The sequence below is a fragment of the Accipiter gentilis genome, chromosome Z (genome assembly GCF_929443795.1).
Source record: "Accipiter gentilis chromosome Z, bAccGen1.1, whole genome shotgun sequence".
Classification (NCBI taxonomy): domain Eukaryota; kingdom Metazoa; phylum Chordata; class Aves; order Accipitriformes; family Accipitridae; genus Astur; species Astur gentilis.
This window is the reverse complement of record NC_064919.1, coordinates 2202889-2228788: the sequence shown is the minus strand read 5'-3', so window position 1 is coordinate 2228788 and position 25900 is coordinate 2202889. Positions and strand designations below refer to the sequence as shown.

General features: G+C 43.4%; 1 protein-coding gene across 1 annotated transcript; it reads left to right on the top strand.

The window, feature by feature from the left end:
* On the top strand, window positions 1–25900 carry FAM81B (family with sequence similarity 81 member B). The gene is made up of 8 exons (XM_049794655.1): window positions 1–72; window positions 3441–3758; window positions 7376–7494; window positions 12795–12924; window positions 16488–16594; window positions 20701–20836; window positions 23131–23326; window positions 25794–25900. Exons 1-8 carry the CDS (start codon window positions 1–3, stop codon window positions 25898–25900), a joined length of 1185 nt encoding a protein of 394 aa, XP_049650612.1.

The following is a 25900-nucleotide window of genomic DNA, read 5'->3' as shown; positions in this document are numbered from 1 at the left end:
ATGGGAATACGGCCGTCAGCTGCACCCGGACCTGCAGATGCCTCTGTACCTCTCCAGCAACACTTATCAAGGGTAGGAGAGAGGCTGGTGCTGTCACAGAGAGGCACTTTTCATTTTTCTTCTCGTTAAAATGAGAGCAGTGTGACCCATATTGCCTTCACCTAACTTAGCTCTCCTCCTCCCACCTCCATCCAGCTCCCGTCATCCCTGCTAGCCTCAGAATTCAGACCCAGACTGCAGATCTGATCCAACTAATCCTGCTTTCCCACTTTGTTTTCTTCTTTCAATTGCTTGACATGCTTTCTCTTGAAGGTCCCACGAGCACCTGAGCTCAGGGTTTGGGATGTCTTCTGATACAGCCGGTTCCTCCCTGCTCTCTAAACCTCAGTCTCATGGGAACAGCTACTGCAGCTTATCCAGGACCAGGGAGCTCTTATTCAATCAGCTTCCTTCATTTTCTAGCAGTATATCTGCTGGTAGTACCTGGATACTTAAAGCCATTAGCATGTATGCTTTAGCACTTCAGCTGGAGGATAAAGCATCTCATCTGCGTTGGCCCTGAGCCACAGGAGATGGCTTTGCCTGCAGAAAGCATCCTGACACGGGAGGAGCAACTGGCGTAAAGAACTTCTAGGGTATGACGTCCCTGGAATCTGAAAACTTTCTTGGCTTCTCCACTCAGCAATTAATTATGACTGATAATAATAATTGATGTGTTTACAGCAGTAGCTTGCAGCGTTGGCTTATTGCACACATGCAGCTGTTTTGAAGGAGGTCATTAATAAATCAAAGTGGCTAGGACCACCTAAATCCATGTTAGTTCTACTATAGCCAAACCAAATCAAACCTAAAATTTTCATTAAAGTAGAAGGACAACAAGGTTTGTAGTATAAGTTAATTTCTGTAAACGACGGATCTAAATCTTTGGTAAATCTCCTGGTGCCAACAGAGGATTGAGGGTGTTTTATTGCCCTGATTATGCCTACAAGCCTTCAAACTGACACAAGGTGGCAGAGGGTAGAGGGTGAGGACAGTCACAGCCTCATAATGAGGGGGAAGATATTTATGGAAGCTGACGTGAGGTGGCCATCTCCCATGCTCCCAGACATTCGCATTTAGAGACACACTCCAAGCCAAGGACGTCTTGCTTGGGGTCTGACCAGCTGGTGGGAGCTTCGGGGCCAGTGACGTGAAAAGGCTCAGAAGTCCCCTGGGTTTGGGTGCTGGCTGCGCCAGGCGTCCTGCAGGCTTGAGACAGTGATCGTGACAGCAGAACATCTCGTTAGCCTGATGAGTCACTGCTGGTTTCCAGGTTTTTCTGCATATTTTTTTTTTTAACTCGGCTGCCTCCTCAGCTCTCCCCCCTGTGCTGATCTGGGTGCAGAAGCGGTATGGGGTGACTGGGAGTGGAGAAAAGGAGCAGAGGAAAGAACAGGAGAGAGGGGTGGGAGAGCAAAACCCATCTCTTCTGGTCACAGGTGTCACGGGACCAGCTCGGGTACCTGTGAAGGGTCCGAGGGGAATTCCCTGGGACTCCTCAGGAGGAAACTGGCTGCAAGGCAGATGAAAAGGCAGAGAGGCTAAGGGGAATAAACCTTCAGGGGTCATACATTTAAGTCCTTTGCAACTGCTTAGCAGGGCTCCGGTTCAAATTGAGCCATTGCTCCTGCATTGTTGTACACCAGCGGAGCCACGGGGCACGTGCTGGGCTGCGTGCACAAAAAAATGCACCGTGGTAAGACTCGTTTCTGACTTACTAAGAGTGCCTTGAGTTAAGGTGTCCTATTCCACATATACTGTGGTCTATGGTCATAGTCATGGACATGTCAGGTAAGACTGCGTAACTTGTCAAGTTGCTGTAACCAGACCTCAAGCCTAAGTCTTGAGTTTGGCTATGGAGGATAAGCTGTACGCCAGTGGGCTTTGCTGAACTTACATTCTCATACAACCATTTTCCTCTAAAACATTATCTTCTTATTTTTACTTTTTTATAAAAGATGGTTTGTAAGAAACAAGGTGCTTTTGAAAACTGAAGGGGAAAAAAAGACATTGTGGACACGCTTCGTTTTCAACCAGTGAAAACTTCTGCTGTCACAAGTAGAAGAAAGCTCACACAGCCTCAGCCGGTCAGTTTGGTATTTCGAGTTTTTACCAAGAAGAGGTTAAAATGGAGTGTTCAGATCTTGTTGGTACTTCATGGCTGCCAAAGGTTATGATTATTATAAAACCTTAATTGCGCAGACAAATGTAAAGTAGCTCCTGGTACACACAGATGTAAGCCAGCTGCAGAACGTCATTGCAGCCCATATGGCTGTAAAATTTGTTGCAGAGTATCCTTAGGCGCACTTCAGTCATTAAACTGTCATCTTCACATTTTGTGTATTGATCGAGTAGGGTAGCTGAACTCTCTTCTCTTCTCCTTTCTATTTTAAAAAGTATTTTTACATCAGAACTTCTATTTATAGCAGTCTAAAAGCAGAGATCAAGAGAAAACGTGTATGACTTCTTTCTCAAATGACTAACTGGGTATTTTTCTTCATCATTAAGCTACAGGGTTTAGCTAAACTGTGTGATGAAAGGGTACTTCATATAGCATTGAGAGCAAATAAAAAATACGCCACTCAGGTTTAAACTAAGATATAAAACAAACTTCATTTTCTGGATAACATGCAACCCATAAGTTCTTCAGTAATTAAATCTCTCTCTGGCTTTTTACGAAAAAGTAAATGGTGACTCTAGTTTCCCTCAAACTCCAGATTGTGCCTATCTAAATTGAGCTTCATTCTGTACCTGCCAGTTTCAGATTCTTGCGACACCCTTCCTCTCTTCTATATTTACATGCAGTTTCACTGAGCGTATTTGAGCCCCTGGCTCATTCCCCTGGGTTTCAGCAGGCAGGTGGGGAGGGGGTAGCTGTAATAAAACCATTAGGATTTCAGATTTCTTGCCAGTGTGTAGGTCTAAATAATACAAAGGAAAATGAAACGCAGGCATTGCTGTACTTGGCGTGAGCTCTTCTTCTGCCCACTCTCAGACAGGGCGTGTTCCTGAGGATGCTCTGCACAAGCACCATCGTAAACACTGGGGTGTTTTTTGAAGGTGGTCACTGGGTATGTTAATTTTTGCCTTTATTTAAAATGAAGTAGGAAGAGCTTAAAATGAGGATTGCAATGGTGACATATTATGGAAGTACCTCAAAGCCTCTGAAAACAAGCCCAGGGCCTTAAGCTGTACGGGGTTTTGCCTAACAGCTGCAAAAATGTAATTTACATCTCCAAGGCCATTAATGGGGCCAATGCCCAAACGTTAGCCCTGCGTGGAGAGGTTATTATTACCAGTGGTATTGCAGGGTTGTATAAGCAACGCGTGGGAGCATCAAAGCCCCCGGTACGACAGACAATCTGGACAGCGAGGGCTGAGACTGGTCCCACTGTGGACAGAACACTGACAATACTCACATCGCTTGGCTTGCTTGCCATGACTGGTGGGACACCAGGGTTTTTGTTGTTCACAGGAGAGACCCTTCCCCTCCTCCTCGCCCCAGAGACAGGGCTTGCTGGCTGGAAGAGCGGTTATACAGCCAGGAGAGGACCACGGCTTTCCTCCTCCACCAGGCTTTCCGAATCAAAGACGACATCATCTCCTACCTCCAGGGAAGCAAAGGTTATCAGCATGGGGAGAGTGCTGCCCGACAGCTGCTGGAAAACCACATCCAGACCATTACGAGCATCGTTAAAAAGCTCAGCCAGGACATTGAGGTAACCCACACCAAGCAGCATTTCCCTCCTTTAGTGGTGCAGGTCTAGCCTGTGGTCCATCCAGTACTAATATTGGCTTCAGGACCACAAAAGTACTCAACATGACAGCTATGTTTTAGTTAAATTCTGATTTTTCTTGTATAGTGGCACTTGCAGTTACTTGTGAAAACAGAAGGGAAGGGACTAGGGAAAGTAAAGTAAAAAAAAAAAAAGTGGAAAGTAAAATGAAATAAAAATCAGATTACAGATTAATGGGTTTTGGTGTTGTTTTAATTCAAAGGTTCAGATTCTATTTGCTTTCCGTTTTGTCAGTGTGTGGGAGATTGACTTCAAGGGAAATAAGGAACAAACTTTATTTTCTCCTAATGTATAACATCAAGACTCAAGTTTGGGTTTACTTGTTAGTTTTCCCCACGCAGGTATTCTACTACTTTATAGAAACTTCTGCATGCAAACATAATCAAATATTGCTGAAACTTTTCACAAAGCTCAGTGCAGACAGGAATGAAGGTTCAGGTTCACGCTTTATTTAAACTGACTGATGGTTCTGTGATGGAAATGCATGGGATGCCCTTTTTCTGGCTAAAAACCTTTGATTATTTGCTGTTACTTGTCAAGTTTGTATGTGAAATTTACCAACAACTTTTTGGGCCAAAGATGTAAAATACCAAAATATCTTGAAATAGACTGCTCCACAGATTTGTTTTGTCCATTGAAGTGTTAAATGTCTTACAAATGCCACTAAATTGACAATGCATTTAGTTTTTCAAGTACTTGGAGAAATATTTGATCTTCTGTACATTTATCTTAAGAAGTATGCAATCATGGCTCACCTGAAATTAATCTGAATTAAAACTAGGGTCTGTGTTCATTTCATACTGATTTTGTTGTCAAGATTTTGATACTACGTCGATAAGCAATGGTATAAACCCACTTACTTCTTTTAGATGATCCAATTGATCTAACCCTATCCAGACCAAGTATGTACAGGACTGTTTTGCTAGAAAAATGCCTAAGATGCTATCAGCATCTAAATCTAATCTTTTACCTCGGTTGTAAATTACTCTTCTCTAGGTCCTAATCTCAGGTGCGTGTTTGCTTTGTGTATTTTGGTTGTGAGGATTTGATAAGGGTAGAGCACTGACAGCACAGAAAAGAGCACAGTGAGACATGTCAATCAAAGCCACTACAGACTTGGTGGAGGTTTGGAGAGTTGCTCCTGGCATGCAGCAAATGAGAGTGGTTGAGCAATGTCAATTTCTCAAGCATTTAAAAAAAAAAAAAAAGATCTGCCAGGAAATGTGACTCACTCTTGCTCCAATTCTTCCCCAAAGCAGGAAGAATATCCTTCAAAAAAGCCTGCTTTGGGGAAGATGTTGGCATGCTGTTGCCACAAGCAATGAAGCTGAGCCCAAGTAAACACACCCCTCTGCCAGAGACAGAAAAATGCCCTGGCTGCTGCCGCATCAGGGATGTCAGACCAGTTAGTTCCAGGTGGAAAATGACCAGACCCTTGATAAAGACATCCTTCACGGTCCCAGGAGAGGATTGCAAATTGCAAGAGAAAAGCATCGATACTAAAAACGTAGGGGCAGCGGGAAGACGTGCCTGGCATAACCTCTGATAACAACCATAGGATAACGGTGTCTCAGTTGAGGGGTTGGATTCAGACCAAGGTTGACCATCAGTCACAAGCACGATGTTGCGTGCGTGGCTCTCCTTTGCCCGGGGTGGTAAGCTCCAAGACGGGAGCGCTGCCAGGAGCCTAGGGAACTCACTGGAGAAGGAGAATATCGATTTCCCTCGATAAACAGGAGACTGCTGCTTTCCATCCTAATGGACGAGTGTCTCGTGCTGCTTTTGCCAGCGAGGGAGCGGTGGTCCCATTCTGTGCCTCTGTCTTGGTGGACTCGTGGCATCAGACTTGCATTGCCAAATACACTGCCAAAAATACATTTGAGTTGTCCAGTACATTCAACCTTTTGACAACATTATTTTCTGACATGGAGCAAAAATAGGAATGCCTGGTATACTCAGTATTTCAGTTATCCATACTCTCTGTGCAGGGGGGGGCAGGATTATTCCAGAATAACTGCATAAATGACAGATTTGAACTACATTTTACTCCAGGGTTACTACAGCTTTCGCCGCTCACCTGTGCCCCACTTTTGATGGATGCTGATGTCTTTCCTTTTGCTGGAGAAGTGGGGACTCATGGCTGGGGGTATTGGCACCTTCCCCATTTGCAGCTGACTGGGAAATGTTTGCCCTGACTCTTTTTGCAGGGGAAGGGCTGCAGGGGAAGAGGGTCTCATGCTGCACCCAGACACATGAGCTTGGGGCACTGGCACAACCCTGCTAAAACCCAGCCAGGCTGTCCCTGTGCCTTCCCGCAGCCCCGGCAGTGGGACGAGCCCCTGAGATGGGCAAACCCACCTCCAACAGCTTTGCCAAACTTTAAGCATTTACAGTTGAAATTTTCCCTGATATTTGTCCTTTCCTACTTATATATATTTTTTTAAATTCACTCAGTGGGGAACATTTAAAATAAAAAGCCTGTAAGAGCCACTCTATTTTTGCAAAAAATGGGGTATTTGCATAAAAAAGGATGAAAGCTGTGCTTTGACCAGGTGAAGTGCTACATAGTGCTAAATTACACTCAAATACCAGCCCCAGGCCTCTCCTTTCATCCTGAGAAGTAAAATATGGGGATTTTAGAAATCATTTCCTGCTCTGCTCCGTATCAGTAAAAGGTCACAGTAGCTGCATGAGGGCTTCCTAAAATTAATGCTTGTGACACATTCAGATACCATCAGGATGAGCCACTTCAGAAAAGCCTGCAGGGTGGTTACTCCTTCCATCTTTAGATAATACTTTGCAATAAATCAGATACCAGGCCACATACTGAAAAATAAAGGTAAAACAAGACATTAAAGAGCTGCTTATGCTGACCAGCATCCCCATTCAGGGCTGTGCGTATGTGTCTAATGCCCTTTAACAGCAGGTCCATGCCCCGGCTGGACCCAAAACCTGCCCCGTGCAGGACTATGTGTGTTGAAGGCATCTTTTTATGCATGCCAAGTGTGATGCATTAGCTGGGACATAAGCTTTCGTGCATCTGCAGCGTGGGCAGACCAGGCTTGGGACAGAGATCCTATGCCCATCTCTGCTCTGCCTTGTCCACCCTGCAAAGCCTTGCTGCAATGCCCTCAGGCTGCTGCGAAACACTCAGCTTGCCATATATTACCTCCCTCCCAGAAACACCTGGTATACCCTCTTGACAGGAGCCTGACTTAAAAAACCCTGTATGTTATTTATTATGGCCTGCACTGTACTGTGGATGTTGAGGAAAAGAATAAAATTACTTTCCCCATTTTTGCATTTCTTAATTTTTGTGTGCTAGACTTTTCAACATAAAGCACATTTTTAAAGGGAAACATGGACATATTATTTATGCAGATACAGATTTTTGAGAAAAACACACTGTTACTTTCTCCAAGAAAGAAAAACGAACTTTTAGTCCTGCTGCTATAAATGGTGCTTTGAAGCGTATTTTGAAATGAAAAAAAAACCCAAAGCAGAAAATCAAAAGTGCATTAATGGTCTTGAATTTACAGGTTTTGGAGAGGCAAATAAGAACAAGGGATGGTGCTGCAGTGGAAACTAATTTTGCAGTTCAAAGTCTCGATCATAAATATATTCAGGGTCTTGGAGACCTGCGTGGAAGAGTGGCAAGGTAAAGAATTCATTATGGCCATAATTTTCATGTCTTCTAGTCAATTTGTACAGAGCATATTCAGAGTGGGCATAAATGTACTTCACACTCATTTTATATCTCCATTTTAGTGTCAGATCTGTGCTTTCACGCCCTCCATGTTAGAAAAATTATCAAGCCAGCGAAAAATAACTATATTTTCCTGTTTTATTCTTCATCACAAACTTAAGATTTTGGGTAATTTTTTCTTCTCCAGTCTGGCTAGACCAGCTGAAGCAGTTATTTCCTCCTACTTAAACTCTCCCGTTGTTTCAATAAAATCTTTACTTCCTTCCTTGGAAAGTAGGTCTTGTTGAGCAAACTTTATTTCTTCCTTTGGTGAGATTACAAGTTTTCCTTGGTACAAGTAATTGCACTATGTAACATAGGCGGACTTCCATGGGGCACTTTGTAACCCAACATATTATGATTAAAAGAAAGACAAAGTGAAACTCTGTTATGTAATATCATGACACCACACAGATTAAGAGCTGTAAGAACTGATATATCAGAAAAAGTAATCATTAAGGAAGAAATCTCCCTGAACTGGCATATTTCTAATGTGGGGGATTTTTTCACTCCAAAGGCCAGTCGTATGCTTTTTATACAGAACAGTGCTATAAACATTTGTGGATAACACAAAAATTGGTCAAGTGAGGACAAAGTGGTGATAGAGTCTAACCAGGAATATTGGCAATGTGAGCTGATTGAGAAAAAATGTACTTTATAAACCCAATGAGAGATTGTTTCATGACTGAGAGCCCCCTGAAAAGTTTGGGGAATATGACAGGTAAATAATTTACTGTGAGCTCTTACAATGATGCAGTGTCAGAAATGCCAGGAGTATGGTCTTGGACACGGGAAGCAGAGGACTAGTAAACAGGGAGGTTATTTAGCTCTATTTATGGCACAGAGATTGATACCAGAATACTGTACTGAGCCCAGAGCCCCCTTTCTGAAATTAAAAACTTGATATAGTGTAAAGGAGAGCCAGGAATGTGATGGTAGGATGAGGAAAATTTCTGGCTGACAGAAGTATACATCTATGTATAGGTTGTAGAAAAAAATAAACCCAGAGATGTCTTCATTTCCATTTCTCCCTCCAGGAAAGAAAGCAAAAAAAAATCATAGGGTACCAAAGGATTCCAGACTACTGCAGAGAAACCCAAGAATCCAAAACGAGTAGCTGAAGCCAACATATTCAAAGTTGGCAGGAGAAAGATGGGGTTTTTTTTAACCTTGTGGTTGATTAGCATTGGAACACAGTAGGTGGTGATCCTGCAAGAGCCTCCTGATGTTTTCAGATTCGGGTTGGCAGACTCTCTAGACGATATGCTTTTAGCAAAGCCATAACATTCGACTTGTGAGGTGTCTCGCTCCTCTTTTCCCAGCATTTTCCTAGGCATGGTGCTTCCTATTGTCAGCTGCACCGGGGCTTGCTCCCATCTTTTGTGCTGGAGCATTTGCCTGCAGCAAAGGAAAGTAAAAAGCACTTGGGGAAAGAAGGAAAACAGGGTAATTGCAGGGAAAAAAATGACCAGTCCAATTCTACTTGTATAAAGAAAAAAACCCAGAAGACAAAGGTCAAGCATTCACCGAGGTGCACAACAGGTTTTATGAGGTTCCTCTTCCTTCCTTGCCCATTTTTCAGGCGCGCTGGTTGGCCTTTCCCACAGTTAGAAAGGAGGAACCCAAAACACACATTTGCAATCTCACATAACAAACTGTCGCGAGGGGACCAAAGTCATCATCTTATGATGCTGGAAAATAAGTCCTTAGACCCCACTTATTTTTAAGGAGAGAAAAAGCATAATGGCAGGTTTTCTAGCTTCATCCAAACAAACTGGTATTGCAGAGCCGGGGCTGACGTGTTAGTGGCATTTTAACAGCAGTATTATAATGAGGTTTTATGCGAATGATTGCCATTAAGCTAAAGCATAGTATGGTTTTGTGTGATTCATGAATCATCAGCACTTGCTTGTTTGTCTTGCTGCTGAAGTTCCCCTCTGGAAATGCCAAGCCTTAACTGCGTACCTGCCCCCAGCATCGTGGTTGAGGAGTGAGCCAGAACTGACAGGCAGAGGACTGCCATTACAGCGGTGATTAATATTTTGATTCTTCACATTCCTTTGATCTTGAGTTTCAGATTTAAAATTGCTGTATATATTAAAGAGCGCCCAGAGTGACTGGAGACAAATGCACGTGTTCATGAAATTTACATTTACTGAATTAATAGAAATCTTCGAAATGCAAACTTGCAATGACAGTTTTCTTCTTGATTTGTAGCCTAACCTTAGTCCAAGACTATCTGGGATGAAATGAGCCTTAAATGGAGTCACTGCTTTTTCTCACAGCAGATGATTCATCCTCCTGTATTCTGCCATGTGTAAAGGATTAATGTGGATTAGTCCTTGTAATTCAAACTGTGTCTATTCTTCTACTCTATCTTTCCCTGAAAAAGAGATGGACACATCTTGCCAACTACTGAGGTAGTTGTCCATTAATCCTTGGACCTTCTGACTACATTTCTACACTGTGTAAATATTTATGTGTCAAGTAGCAATGATCTTTTAAAAAAAAAGCCTTCAGCATCTCAGCTATACTGGCATTCCCATTGAATTAACTATATATTTTAGTTTTATTCTAACTCTTCATAAGAATTCCTTTGGACATGGGAATATGTATTACAGTAATAACAATTAGGTAATGAACTGTAAAAAAGCCACAATTCTGATAAATATTAATTCATTCTCTTCAGCCTTACCAACAAAAGAATAAATGAATCCACAAATGAATAAACAATGCACTTTACGCAGATGGTTACATTTTACTTGTTTTTCTCATGGGCATTTTTTTGCTCAGACAGAAAGTCAACATAGTACTAGACTATCAAAAACACTGATGTGTACCCATGAAGTTATTTGACCCTTCAGAAAATGCAACACTTTGGTAAGTATAGTAGCCCAATATATACCGTTCCTTCCATGACTCTGGAGGATAAAGATCCTTGAACATATAGCAGGTAGCTATATTCCCGTCTCTAATTGAATGCTTTGATATAACCATCAGAGGCTTTTATTTCTTTCTACTTTTTAATATGTATACAAATCTCACAGGAATACACTTCCTGGACCATTCCCAGTCCAGCTCTGCTGCTGCTTGCGCACACTCCAGCCTCTGTTTGTATGACTGGAAAACCATGATCTCACCGTAAGCTGCTGAATGTCTCCCACGTGAAATATCAAATTAGAGCAAGATTTAAGCAGGTCCCAAGTATCCCCATTCTCTTCAGGACTCAGCCTGCCAAACAGCAATCACACATTTAACTACTTTGCACATAATAATCACATTATGTGTGGGGAAAGTGAGGTCTGAGCAGGACCAGACATTGAAGGCACTTCAGCAGTGCTGAGGGTCTTTGCAAAGCTCACCACAACTGCAGGTCCCCAGGCAGGGCTCTGACCCCTCGGATGTAGTTGGAAGCCCAGTTCTCCAGGTTTTTGGATCCTATCATCAAATCCTCTGGTTTTAAGTATTCTCTGTATAGAACATTGGTTAAACCGTGACAAATACTCAGGTTTCTTTCTCTTGTAACTGAAGCTATGTCTTCTTTACGGCTACTGATCCTCTTCGTTTTTCACACTGTGGACCTCTGGCATAGCCTTGCAATTGTTGCCTTGGGGTTGGATTTTCCCAAGGGGTTGGTGAGCCCTGATCCCCTGATCTCTGTTGAAGGAGCTGGCCTATCTCAACCGCAGCCTCGGGTTTTTTTGTGCACGTGTATGTCAACATTTCCACCCAGACTTGCAGCTGCGAGGAGCCCCCGAGGTGCTGCCTGTCCCCACGGGGACCTTCCATCCCCTGGGACCGTGGTCCTTCTGCAACCTCCCCTCGCCAGCTCCCGGCTCGTTTTCTAGGTTTGCTGCCGGAGAAGCTGTGATGGCAGCCAGCTCCCTCTCCAGATCCGTGTTCACCTTCACAGCTATTTTGTACTTGTTCTCCAAATCAAGGATTTCTTTTGATCAAAGTTCTAGCCTTTGTACAAAGCCCCTGTTAGCTGCAGAAACTTTTTTTTATTTGCTTGATCTACACGCTCTGCAGGTGTGTCACAATATCTAAGCATCCTCAGGAGATGACAAAAAGCTGGTCTATTTAAACTGTCAAAATTTCTCTTCAGATCTTTTGCCTGTCAACAGCACCAGCTTTATTTGGCGGTGGTGCTTTGGAGGATAATTTCTGTGGCATTTTAAAACTTAGCTATTTTCTGCATTTAACCTCTGTTCTGGTTTTTTTTTTTTTATATAGAATTGTGCCTTACTTTGTGGCCTTAAGGTACTTTTTTTCCAAACTCTTGTTTTAAGTACTCCTGGCACTGGGGCAGGTAGCTACTCCTGGCTGAACAGCATGAAGGAGGGGAACTGTGTCTCCTTGCTCATGTTAAGTATGTGTATAATGGTTTTTATATGTGTATATATATATTTACATACACACTAAATAAAGTATTCTTGCTTACATTAAAAAAAATTATGTCTATAAGTAAATATATACTATACATGCACAATGTATATGTATATATTACAAAGGCTGAAACAGTCATTCCTTCTACCTGGAAAGGATGGCTGGCTGAATGTTATTCAATCCCCGGGCTACTCAACTAACGTTGCCACTCTCAAATCATTCACTTGCCCATTTTAAATGTGACGAGGTATTTTAGTGAATGCAACCGGAAGAGTTTAAATAGCAAATGGCAAATGTTCCTTACAAAACAGCAAGTTTTTTTCACTCCCAAAGCGATCTTCCTCAACATCTGCGTCGCTGGGGTGGCTGTGGCAGCAGCATGCCATCCCTCCTGGTAGGCATCCAAAAGCTGGGGGTGCTCCGGGTTCAGATTAGCCTCTCGATTTATGCTTCAGATTTAATTTAATTTATTGAGATTGGATAGCGGGAAATCAGGGGGGACCTGGTCTGGCAGGGCGAGCTGTGGACCACGAGGAGGTTTGTGGCATGAGGAGCATCGCTTCTGCAGCGGAGGACATTGCCTCCGGCTGCCTCCCGCTTCCTCGCCGTCACTTCCAGCAGCGTTTTAATGGGTGTTAATGTCTGGAAGCGGATTGGGCATCAGCGTTGTTGCAGTGGGATGTCTCTGCCTATTTTGCTACCCACTGGGGTGGTCCCAGGGGGCTGGACCTGATCTGGAGGCAGTGCGTGGAGACCAGCATCTGCCTTCAGCCACCCCCCCAGCGCCCCCCCTGCAGAGGGTCTCGTCTCTGGTTTGACTGCAGATGCGAGGCAAGCATTGCGAAGCTGTCGGGAGACATCAGTATGATCAGGCGCGAGGCCCAGAAGACTGATAAAGAGGTTTATGGCCTTCACTCTGCCCTTAAAATTTATGTTGGAGATTTTGAGAAGAAGGTGAGTAGAGAAGCCTACAGTGAAATGCCTGGTGAGTGGTGATTATACATATATAGATCTATATAGCTTCTTCTCCTAATTGCTGGCCAGTATTAAAGACTAATATGGTATTTATATAATATGGCAGGATTTTAAACAGAAAAAATAAGTTTTCCATGATACTGTGGAATTATAGAATAGTTTGGGTTGGAAGGGACCTTTAGAGGTCATCTAGTCCAACCTACTTCCAACGAGCAGGGACATCTTCAACCAGATCAGGTTGCTCAGAGCCCCGTCCAGCCTGACCTTGAATGTTTCCAGGGATGGGGCTTCCACAGCCTCCATGGGCAACCTGTGCCAGTGTCTCACCACCCTCATCATAAAAAATTTCTTCCTTATATCTAGTCTGAACCTACCCTCCTTTAGTTTAAAGCCATTACCCCTTGTCCTATCGCAACAGGCCCCACTAAAAAGTTTGTCCCCATCTTCCTTAAGAGCGCCCTTTATATATTGAAAGGCTGCTGTAAGGTCTCCCTGGAGCCTTCTCCTCTCCAGGATGAAAAACCCCAACTCTCTCAGCCTGTCCTCACAGGAGAGGTGTTCCATCTCTCTGATCATTTTGGTGGCCTTCCTCTGGACCTGTTCCAAGAGGTCCATGTCCTTCTTGTGTTGAGGACCCCAGAGCTGGAGGCAGAACTGCAGGTGGGTCTCACCCGAGCGGAGCAGAGGGGCAGAATCCCCTCCCTCGACCTGCTGGCCACGCTGCTTTGGATGCAGCCCAGGATACGGTCGGCTTTCTGGGCTACAAGCGCACATTGCCGGCTTACATCCAACCTTTCATCCCCCCAGTACTCCCAAGTCCTTCTCGGCAGGGCTGCTCTCAATCCCTTCATCCCCAGCCTGTATTGATACAGGGGGTTGCCCTGACTCAGGTGCAGGACCTTGCGCTTCGCCTTGTTGTACCTCATGAGGTTCACACAGGTCCGCTTCTTGAACTTGCCCAGATCCCCCTGGATGGCGTCCTGTCCCTCAGGCGTGTCAACCTCAGCACACAGCTTGGTGTCATCTGCAAATGTGCTGAGGGTTCACTCCATCCCACTGTCCATGTCACTGATGAAGACATTAAACAGTACTGGTCCCAGTACGGACCCAGGGGACACCACTCATCCCAATCTGGTAGTGGCGTTTATAATAGATGTAAGGTAATAACAGATAATAAAAATATTCTAGGATTTGGGGATCCTCAGATCATAAATGACCCATTGCTGTTTCTCAGTATGATTTATATTGAAATGCATCTCAAAATTTCAGTAGCAGGTATTTTGGAGCTAAAAAAGGCCATCTAAATCCACTAGTTTTCTTTACTTTTAAGGTGGTGGCAGGGAGGTATTTCATAGTACATATCTAATTCCATATTAAATTTGGCCATATTTCAAAGGCTTTTGAAACCGTAACACTGGAAAATTTTGGAAAATGGTGTTTTGTGTGAGAGTGGTTTTCTTCTCCACGGAGCGGGTAAGCCAACAGTGACTAATAACTGTTACTGCCTGTCATTCCTTATCGCTGGCCTTTCCTTGTGAGAGGTTCACTATGCTTAGTAGCAATTTTGGAGCCTCTAGCGGGATCAGGAATGTTAGCAGTAATATTTTACAGGAATCCAGCTGTACTGGAAAATTTAGGTTTCTAAACATGCAGCTTGATGGTTCTCTGCTTCAAACTAGACATTGCCTGTGCCCTCAGGATTGAGCCAATATAGGACATTCAATGTCTCATGCACTCTGGTATCGAATATAATTTCATTACTGTATTTTGGCTGCATCTTCAGCTGCACAAGGCACACTGCCAGTCATTGTGTACCTTGCCTAACCAAGGTCCTCTTCTGCATCATGACAGAACTTAAACAAAGATATCTTACATGCAATTCTGTTAAAAGACATTGTTTGGACATCTGCCTCCTTGAATACCTATGAAAAATGTTTTTCTTCACCTGGAAATGGGGAAGGGAGCAGTTGTGTGTGTGTGTGTCAGAGTTGCATGAAACAGTACACGTAAAATTAGGTAAAAATAAGTCAGGGTAGACATGGAGCAGGATCCAAAAGAAACTTTCTCAGCTGAAAAGGGAAAAAATTATTCTCATGTGACAGTAGGAAAGAAGAAAGGAAAGGATTTCTGAAAAGGAGTCACCTGTTGCTGTAAAAGAAGGTACCAAATCAAAGTAATGAGTGTTCAGTGGCCACTTTTATGACACTGATGCTCCACAGCTACCAAGGAGGTGGTGGCATCTCCTTGCCAGGAATTTTTTGTGCTCATTTGGTGTAAAATCTCTGAAGAAAACTCCTGGGATTTCACATGCTCTTTAATTGATTAACCGTGGGCAGGCAGGCTGAATCCCTCACCCCTCGCAGACTGCCCTTCAAGATCAAGTGTCTACTTGCAGCAGCAGGTAACACAACCCAGGTTGCCCAGGGAAAAGTCCTGGAGGGTGAGGACATGTGAGTAATGTGTTTCTGGTGGCTTCCAGTCTTCTGAGTCACTTGGACTCCATCTTCCAGAGGCACATGGACATCCAGCTTCCCTTGAAATAGCAGATGGAGTTGCTGGAGCATCCAGAGTGTTTCCACTGTGCTGTGTCACTGATGCGTTGGATGCCCTCAGCGTCACGTTTTCACACCAATTGTGATGTGCAAAGTCAGACGTGTGCAGATGATGGACGAGTGGCTCAGGGCCCTGGCTTACCAGACTCCCTGAAGGCTGAAATTGCAATTTTTAGACAGGATGTTTCCAGCTTTTTCCACCCGTAGGGCCCGATGCGGTCAGGCCACTGCCACCAAGGGCGAACGCGCACGTCTCCATCCCTGCAGGACGTGGGGTGCTCGGCTTCACCTCGGAAATCCACCTTGTCCTCTGCATCCCAGCTGAGGACCCTCAGCCCCCAGGTCAGGCTGCTGAAGCAGTCTCTCTTCCCCTCACCCCGACAAGGAATGATCCCATGAAAGGGGCAGCTCCAACCAAAGAACTGTGGGACAGCGTAAGGTACATCGGATATTCCACAGCCTAGAAACCACAGGGATGCACACCCCAGCCCGGACATGGAGAGGTGGGAGATGCTTTGAACAGGGTTCCCTGGGTACCACCTTAGTGCTGCAGCCACTGGAGCATCTGTTATTCGAGTGAGCCTCTCCTCTCTGCTCTTCTTTGGGATGCCCTTAGGTGTTGGACAGCCACCACTTTGCAACGCGCACACGCTTTCAGGGATTTATGTCTCAGTTTCTGCCACCGTTGGGGAGACTTGAGCGCTGATCGGTGCCTTGTTCAAATAAAAAGAGCGTTGCTTACCCGTGCATGTAATCGCAAAGCCTGCATCCGCAAAGACTTTGGCTTCAGCAGGTCTTACAGCCTTGGTAACTCTAAGCTCCAGTTTTCAGTCTTTACTGAATGAAACTATTTGTGAGAAAAGTTCATTTTTGTGTAGCTGCACCTTGATCTTAGCTGGGTTTTTTTCCATGCTTGCAATCATAATGCATTTTTAAATGTAATGCTCATAGTCTGGCTCATAAAGGCGTTCTCTGTTGAATTCTCATTAGGTAATGCAGCTATTAGGCAAGATAGAGACTTCCAACTCTGATCAAAGCTCAAATTTAAAGACAGTCCAGGGAGATCAACATCACGAACTGCAACTTCTGGATTTCAAGTAGGTGATGGAGAGTTTTTCATTATGATAATTCACTCTGAATACTTTAGTATGATGAACAGGTTGCCATGAAACAGCAAAACAAACCTGTTAATTAACATCCATTCAAAACACTAAGAGAAAGTTAATGAAGATCTATGCCATAAAATAATGAAAATACACAGTGAAAGTACATTGTCTTGCAAGCTAATTGTTCAAATGAGGCACTAAATGCCACCCTCTAAGAAAGGTATGAAACCAATTAACTTTCCATACTTAAAAGAAAGGCACCGAATACAAAGACGCTATTTACCATTATAATTGGGGCTCATTTGTGACTTGCCTAATGTGCAGAACAAGGTATTTTCTTTATGCACTTGCACTGTCTACCCATTTCTGAGCAGCCGCCCAGGGCAGGAGTGCTGCTGATGAAGAAAGGTGGGCACAAGGCTAAAGTAGGTGCGCAGCCTCATGTGCCCAGAGATTTGTGATTTATTGTTTCTTACTTACCCAGTATATTCTTCCTATTCTGGCTGCAGAAGTATTTTTAGGGTGCCACTTTAATCTTGAGTTTTAGAGAGGAGGGAGCTCCAGGAAAGGATGCAATGAACAAAAGTCTCTGGCATCCATATTCAGAACAATGCAAACCAGCCCAGCATTGAATAGCAGAGCCAGCACAAATAATTGAAAATCTAATTATAATAATTCTGCAATAATGATATTTCAAAGGCAATAATTCCACTCCTTAAAATGGTGAAGTATTTGAATAAAGATTTATTTTAATTAAGATTTTATCTGAATTAAATTCAGAAGTAAAAATAGTCTAGAAGTTTAAACAGAAGAAAGTTCTCAACAAGAGAACAGGAAAAGGAATTGGGGTGAATGGGGAAATAACAGCTAAAGTGAGCAATGAATTAAAATTGGGAAAAGGGAAGGAGGAACAGGGAGACAGAGGGCAGTGAATGATGGCAATCAAGATGATGTGACAGGGTCAAGAAATGAAACCAAAATAAGAGGGAAGGAAAAACAGAACAGTGCCAGAAAAGAAAGAAACTGGAAAACTGATTTGAAGTAAATGCCTAGTTTCTCAAAAGTTAATGAGACCTCACTGAAATTGTCATCAGAAATAGGAAGCTTGAAAAGAGGTGGCTTTCAAGACACTGAGATGTGCTGGCGTTGTGTATTTAACATAAAATCCAAATTACTTATTTATTAAATGTGAGATTTTATTCCAGGTAATATAAAATCTAATTAAAATAGCATGCCCTTTGGGGAATGCCTGTCTCCTTTTGTATTGCTCCTTTAAATGTCTAGCAGATTATGCATTCTTTTAATAGAGCTGAAATAAAATTTAACTTCTGGAACAGACTGAAGCTTCTGCATGAAACTTGCCATGTTTAAATCAGCTTTAAAGCCCGGAGTTACTTCTTCAGTTGACATGCAGCTGCCTGGGACCCAGTTGCCTTTGACTGCAGGCTGGCAGTTGTATTGTAAAAGTACAAACTGATATTGTTACTGAAAACTGGATGAATTTTAAGCATATTTCAGGATTTCATGGGAGTTGTGCCTTGCTCAGAAATTTGGCCCTTCACAGGGGAGTGGATGCTTATCTCTTGTGGTTGGTTAGGTTGGAATAGCTGCATTCAACTGCACAAAGTCAATTCATTTGCCAATAGATATATTTTCACATGTGAAAATTTATTGTAGCACTACTGGAGCATGGTTTTATTTTATATCCACAAGTATCCCCTTACTAAATATTTCAGGGTTTTGTTGGGCCAAAGACTATGGCAAATCGTCTGCCTGTGGAGCCTCACTTCTGTTAGGCATAGTTTTGTAACCCTCATGCAGGAGGGATGCTAATCAAAGTTTAAGATAAAATAAAACATGGTACTGTTTTATTATGAATAAGAAATCACTGATGTTATAATAAAAAACCTAATATTATTAATAATAATTGTATTATTAATCATCATCTTGTCACTGCCAAGCATGTCCCTTGAGATGGGCCCCAGGCACCTTCATCCTCCTCAGCAGAACCATACCAGGGTTGCATCCCAAAGAGACTTTTGTGATCATTTGTTCTGAACCACACAGGCTGTGCAACCTCATGTAACCAGTGGTGAGGTTCATAGCAATCATTTTCAGTATTTGTTAAATAATTTTTCATAAACTCAATTATTTCTGTAGTTTTCCCCCTTCTCCCCAAGGCAGATATGCCAAATCTTTTCTAAGTTGCCTAAACACAGTCTCAGATAATTAATTTTTAGGTTTGAATACTTGCTTCTTCTCCCTTTTTCAACTTTGGACAAATTGAAGCAAAGTCAAATGCCAGCTGCCAGCTATACAAAGTTTGGTTTTGAGCCTTTGAACAAAGCTGACCATCAATTCTGCCATTCATGGTTAATTCGTCTTTACCCATTAAATGATACTCCCCAAATTTGTTCAGTAATCGTAACACAAACAATTCATGAGACCTTTGTTTTATGTGTGGTAGGTAGAGATAGAGATAGAGGTAGAGATAGAGATAGAGATAGATAGATATATGTATGTATGAAAATAACCACATGAAAGATCTGTCTGAGGAGGTACCAGTCCTATAATTGCCTGCTGTGGCGGTCGAACAGAGCTGTAACTCTCGTAATGACCAGCCTGTTCACTAATCCTCAGGTATGAAGATCCTGTGGTCATCAACCATGACCTTAGGGCAGGCAGCGGTGGCTTCGACAGAATGCTGTCTCCATCCCTACCTGACCTTCCCAGAACAGGGTTTGGATAGTGATTCCCATTAGTCCAGTCAGACGGCTTACTGCCAGGTCTGAAAAAGGCTCCTTACACCTCCCCTTCCCATGCTGAGGTTGGATACTGGTCTGGATCATCAGCAGTATCATTTTATTTTCTCATGAACAAAGATTAGTGCTCCAGGAAGCAAACTGTGTGCATGTTCACATGTGCGTGGTAGGACTGAAAACGACAAACTCAATAGTACAAGTTTTTATTCTTGAAAAATCAAATCTTAGAACTACTAAAACGAGTAATAGCGATAAACTGGCCTAATAGGCTGCTTATGTAGAAGGTCTTGAAAAGACACTGTCTATAGCAAACTGCAATAATGTAGCACTTAGAGAGATTTTGCTATCATTAATTTTTTTTTACCACATTTACAGTCACTGCTGACGGTAATTATCACTTCATTAGACTGATACAGAGCTGTTATCAATCACTCAGTATAAAAAACACTTAAACACCCTTTTGAAAAGGGTTATTAAATACTAGAAGTGCCATAGGCATTAACTCTAGTTATAAAATCCTGCTCCTTACCTGTTGGTTTGTATGCCAACTGAGGACCAAACAAATTTCAAGTGATCATTGTTTGCATGCAAGCATGTGTTAGAAATGAATACAATTACATTAAAATCTTTGTGACACTCCTACAGTCAGGTCATATGCATAATCATGGAAATGTATATATAGGACAACAACTTGGACCTAAGTTCACATCTTGGCATGGTTCATGTTGCAAATTAAGTGTTGCAGTATAAGAAAAGCAAAATCTAAACCATATAGTTCCCTTTAAGTTGACATTTTCCAGATTTCATCCGAGCAGCATTTGTTCACTACCCTTGCCTGCGGTTCCCTGTCTCCTCTGGGTGCTGCCTGTTTTGTTCCCTTTGGGTGGGCTTTCACGTTTTTATCCAACTGCTGCCTCAAAGGCAACTCTGCGTTCTCTTTTTGGTTTAGTTATACATGTTTTTTATCCTTACAAACTTCATTTTCAGACCACAAGTGATTTTGCTGCTCTCCCCGATGGCCAGCAATGCAGTCAATGTTCAATGGGATAGTGTAGGTTCTTCATTCACTTTGAATAGAGTTAATGCAAATGGGAAATTAACATTTTTCAGCCCTCAGATATTTTCCTAAAATAGACCACATCACAGAAATCACATTTTGTCATGTAGGTACAACCCTTAAGGTAAGGATTAATAAAATAATTGAGCTTAGGACTTGTTAGGAAGCTATTGAGGAGATTTGGAGTAATTTAAACAATTTACTCAAGTGACTCAAGACTCCTCCATAACACTGACTAAGCCTTAGTCTGGTTACTAAAAAAATAACCATAATTTTAGGTTGACAAGTATTCTAAGTGACTTCAGGGATCAGATGCAGGCTCATCGGAAGTGGACAGAAGCGCGGTTGACACGATCTGAAGAAGACCAAGCCCAGCACAGGCATCAGCTGCTTAACTGGGTGCAGGAGAGACTGGTAAGACCTTCTGGGTTGGCAGCCCAGGGCACTGGGGTGGCCTCCAGCCCTCCCAGGACGGGGAGAGAGGAGCACCGCTCCTGTCACCTTGATCCCAGCAGGTACCAAGTCACCAACACAAAAAAAACCTGAGACCTGACACAAAACCAGGTGCCTCAGGACAAAGTCAGCAAAATGGTGAATTGTGGAAATCATGTAATCCTAGATTATATTTATTTTGGAAGGGATAGCGGGAAGTCGCAAGATTCAACCCCTCGCCCAAACAGGGCCAACAACAAAGTCAGGGCTCGAGCCTCGTCCAAGTGATTTCTGTTTCCGAGGATGGAGATCCCTCAGTGCTCTGCTCATCCCGGGAAATAAAGTCTCCCCTGGTTATGGCACCACTTCCCAGCCGTGTAACCCTGACGTACCTGACGATGGCATTTTTCCTGTCCCACGGTGAGCGTTGGTGCCACCACTGAGCACCACCCAGTTCCATTCATCGGCAAGCTCGGAAAAGGCAGGGATTGTCTGTGCAGATTCTGCCTGGTTTTAAATACAGACAAACCCTCACCAACCTGCTGTCAGTACATTAAAACGCAGTGTGTTTCGGTTCCACAGCAGCAGTTAGTGCTTGGCACGGGACCAATGCCTTTTCATTAGTTCCTTCACAGCTTTTAAAGTTTTTCCTCCTTTGCTGTGTGCAGTTCATTCCGCTTCAGAGTTCAAAAACGATTGAAACATGATCACTGTGTCTTAGCACCAGGATGAAGGCTGCTGATCAAAGACCGGATTGAGAAGTCACTTGGAACTAAAACGCTCCTGAACTTTAATCTCCATTTATTCTGCCTGATGATGATCTCTCGTACTCAATGTGAGCAACTCTCAGTGCAGCCAGGTTGATATTAAAAACATTTCTGACTTGTCAGCTGCTATCTCAAAGCTACCATTTGAGTTCCCTTCCCCCACTAATAGTTTTTGTGATTATTTTGCAGGAAACACACCAATATAGGTGGTTACTCTCCCCTAAGGGAGACTGCTGTGCCAAAAAATACAGCATTTAATAGGAGCTAAAGCTTTCAAAGCCACTCTTACATAGGTTGAATGAGGAATGCATTTGTTTTTCTGTGTACGCACACACGTACACAGCGGCAGTCGCGGTCGTCCTTTGGGTAGCACCTCAGTGGAAGCACAGCTCAGTGCCTGGGAGCTGATGGAAACCTCAGCAGGAATGCTGGAGAAAAGCAGTTGGAGATGAGCTTCAGCCTGCGCCAGGAAGGGCACCGGTCCCTGCTGAGCCCTGGCAGTGGTCCCGGTTCTGTCCCTTGGGCAGGGTGGGAGGACACGCGATCCGGCGTGTGGCCGGGGCTGTGAGGACCAGGGGATGGATGGATGGATGGATGGATGGATGGATGGACGGACGGATGGATCTGGCAGGCTGCGTGGTGGCGACGGAGCCGTTTTGGGAGCGTAGAGCAGCAGCTCGGTTATTGCCGGAGCTGACTCACTCCACCAGCCACCTGCACTGCATGGATGTTTGTAAACTCAAGAGCGTGTTCCACCACCACGCTACGCTCTGTTTAGGCTCAGGCAGCTCTGCCAGGTTTGCAAACACCTTCCTTGGGAAGCAGAGCCATCGCCTTAGGCCCACAGGATTCCCTCGCCTGCAAGGGCTAAAGACGGTTGGAGGATTTGGAGCAGATTGACCGGATTTGGACTTGACCAGAGGACTCGGTGCAACTTGAAGATGAAGGAAAGGGAGGGCAGCTGCGCTGCTCAGGTTTGAGTATGCCTCCCAGGAGGGTGAATTGCCTCCAGGAGCTGTGCTGAGCTCAAAAGAGGGAGAGGACTGCTTGCCAACCCTCGGTTAGGCAGCCCTTACAGGGCTCAGCCTCCTTGCTCTTGCCAGCAGCCGAGCCGGGTTTACACCACGGTGTCGCACCCTCTGGGTCGGAAAAGCCTGGGCTCGAGGTGGGTGCATGAAGGCAACCTGAGATGGGTCGTCTGAGTTCCCAGTCTCACGTTGCAAAATGTGAGAGCGAATCACAGGACTTAAATGAATGAATAAATAAAATAATAATTAAAAAAAACCCCACCTTTGCTCTGGCCGAGCCCCAATTTCCCAGTTTATTTGATTCATTGGGGAAGAGAGGATCGACACATCTTCTGGGGTACCAGACCTCACCTGCATTTATTCAGTGCTGTCACGCACGGGATTAGGAAGCAAGACCAACTGAACGCATGGTTGGCAGGAGGCAGGTTAATGTGGGCATACATAAAGTGTCTTACTATAAACCTGTGTTATGTATTTAAAGGAAAGAGCAGAAAAAAGAGTAGAAGAAAAGCTCCTACTTCTGTCACTAAAGCTAGAACAAATAGATAAACCACAGAAATACGAAAAGCAGTTGAACCAGATGAAAAGCGATGAAAAAAACCTGCATGCGAGAATCACCAGATTTGAAAGACAGATTTGGAAGGAGCTTGAGGAAATCCAAAATGAATACAGATCAGGTGAGGATGGGCTTTCATGCAATTCAGTTTTAAAATAAATTTCTACAGTAACTTGCTGCTCCAGAAAATACTTTACAGTAAAGACAGAAAGACATTAAAACTACTATTTCTCTCTCCCAAACCCCATATACAGACGTGTATGGGTTAGCCCGCTTGTCAAACGGCCAGTATGACATTTGCACACAGGTTGCTTTCTCTTCCTAAGCGTCTCAAGGTAAGATGATTTAAAATGCAATTTCACAACCTGTTTTCCAGAATTTTTAGAGCACCTATTCCTTCTGTTAGCAAGGACCCTCACCTTCATTGGGAGGCACAAGTCATTCCCTTTTGCACAGATCCTGCTGCTGAGATCACATTTGATGGGTTTGTATCATTTCCAACCTTTACGCCCCATTCTTAACAAACAGTGGGTGGAGAAAGAGGCACCTGGATGAGTTACAGCTGCCTGACACAGACCATACATTGTGCACGTGAAGAGGGAAGCAGTTGGATAATGCTGAATACACAGCAGCTGCTTCTTATGGGGACAGTCACAGTAATTTATGTTACAGAGTATGTACTGCTTTACCAATCTGAGATGATTCTGGCTGTCCAACTTTCAGCAGTGATTAGAAAGGCTTTCACCTGGCACTGAGCACAAGGCCTTCACAAGGAAGATTTTTGCCCGCTGTAATCTATTCTGTGTCACTCAAACCTAATTGTTGTAATACTCTCCACTTGCAGCTGACCATGGAAACACAGTGGACACATCAGGTTATCAAAAAAAAAAAAAAAAAAAATCTCAGCCCTCTCTCCAAGGGAACAGATGGCAGAAAATCATTACACAAGGGCTTCACATCTTACATGTTCTCACTTGAAACTCGAGCATCTGGTTCTCGTCTTCCAAGCTGTCTGTGATTGAGGACCCCAGCTCTCTACTTCAGCTCTGATTTCCTTCGTCTGCAGCCCACCTACAAGCCCAGCTCCAAAGCTGTGGCAAACCAAGCTCTAAATTAGCGATGGTCCTTGTGCAGCTTGACACAGGAAGGTTTAGCTGTCTACAAAACCATCTGAGTGAGCACAAGAAAGCGTCTCAAAGAAAGCTGTAGCTAAGAAATTTCAGAATAAAAGACTCTGGTGCTGAAAGGAGAGGGTCCTTAACTTCAAATTCCTGCCTGCAGAAACTTATGACAGAAGAGATCTGTTTATACCAAACTTTGGCCATGCTTGTGTGCAAACTCAAGTCCAAGGATTGCTCTTTCCCATGGCAGTTGTTTGGCAGGGGCTGATCCCCAAAATGGGGGAAAAGAGGCCACTGAAGAGGTGCGGAGCAGCGTGAAGGGCACAGAGGCAGCCTCTAGACTGTCTCAGCAGCTGCTTGTGCTTCAGCACAGATTGGCATCTTGGAAATCAGAGACATGTCTGGAATTTTAAAATTCTAAGCAGTATGCAGCGATTTGGTTGAACACTATCTAGACTGTAGCAGTGACAAAATTAATCCATATTAAACAATCATTCCAAAAAGAAAAAGAAAAACATGTCATCAGCTGCCATGTTACAATAAACACTTTAACAAAAAAAAAAAAAAAAAAGGAAGAGAGTTAATTTTAATCCACTGTTAGGCTGCTTGCTCACTAATAAGTTGACACCTACATGACACACTGGACAAATGTAAAGAACTGCTACATTGTAATTTGAAAGTTATTGCAATGTGGAAACAGCTGGTTAACAGCAGCTTACAATTCTACTTTTCCAGTCTTTATTGACAATATTTGACTGTATCGTGGTCCAAAAAAGGGGGCATCAGGTGCTCTGTAGCTCTGTTTTGGAAAACAGTATGTCTGCACATTCCCGTTTTTCTTTTTATATACTTATATACAGATGCACAAAAAATTAGTTGGTGAAGCTGAGCTCCCATTCTCCCAGAAGCACATGACAAAGTCTCAGGTGAAGCATAATTCTTATTTGCAGTTGCTACAACTCTGGGAGATCCGTGGCACAAACCTTGCTATCGGGTAGGCAGACTGCAGAGCAACAGTGTCAGTATCTGATGGGAACACAGAGTCTTTGATTCAAAATAAGAACTGCGTACTTAAAAAACCCAACCCAAAGCAAACCAAAAACCCCAATGCTCAATGAAAGAAAAATTTGCTTTAAGGCTTGCAATACCCTTGGTTTTAAAGACAGACATAGTATTTTCTTTATTCCACACCAATAATCTGATGTCTGATGTCAATTGCAGTTTACAGCTATGCATAATTACGCTTGGTATCATCCAATGTATTGGAAGATACGATTCCTAGAGCAAGGAGCTTGCAACTCAAGCTGCTAATGCATGTCCATGGTATTCAAAAAAATGATTAAATAGGTTGGATTTAATGTGCTGTGTATTAAATGCAGGTCAGAAACCTCTGCAAAGAAAAAGAAGAATCTTTTAATGTATTGAAAGGAACCACTATTTAATTAATTGTTCCTATTCTTCTGCCAGGATTTCAATCCATTCGTGAATCTCTGGAGCTGCTCAAACAAATACAGAATACAAAGCTGAAACTTGAAAAAAAGAAAATTCAGAAAGACTTTAAAAAGAAACAATGA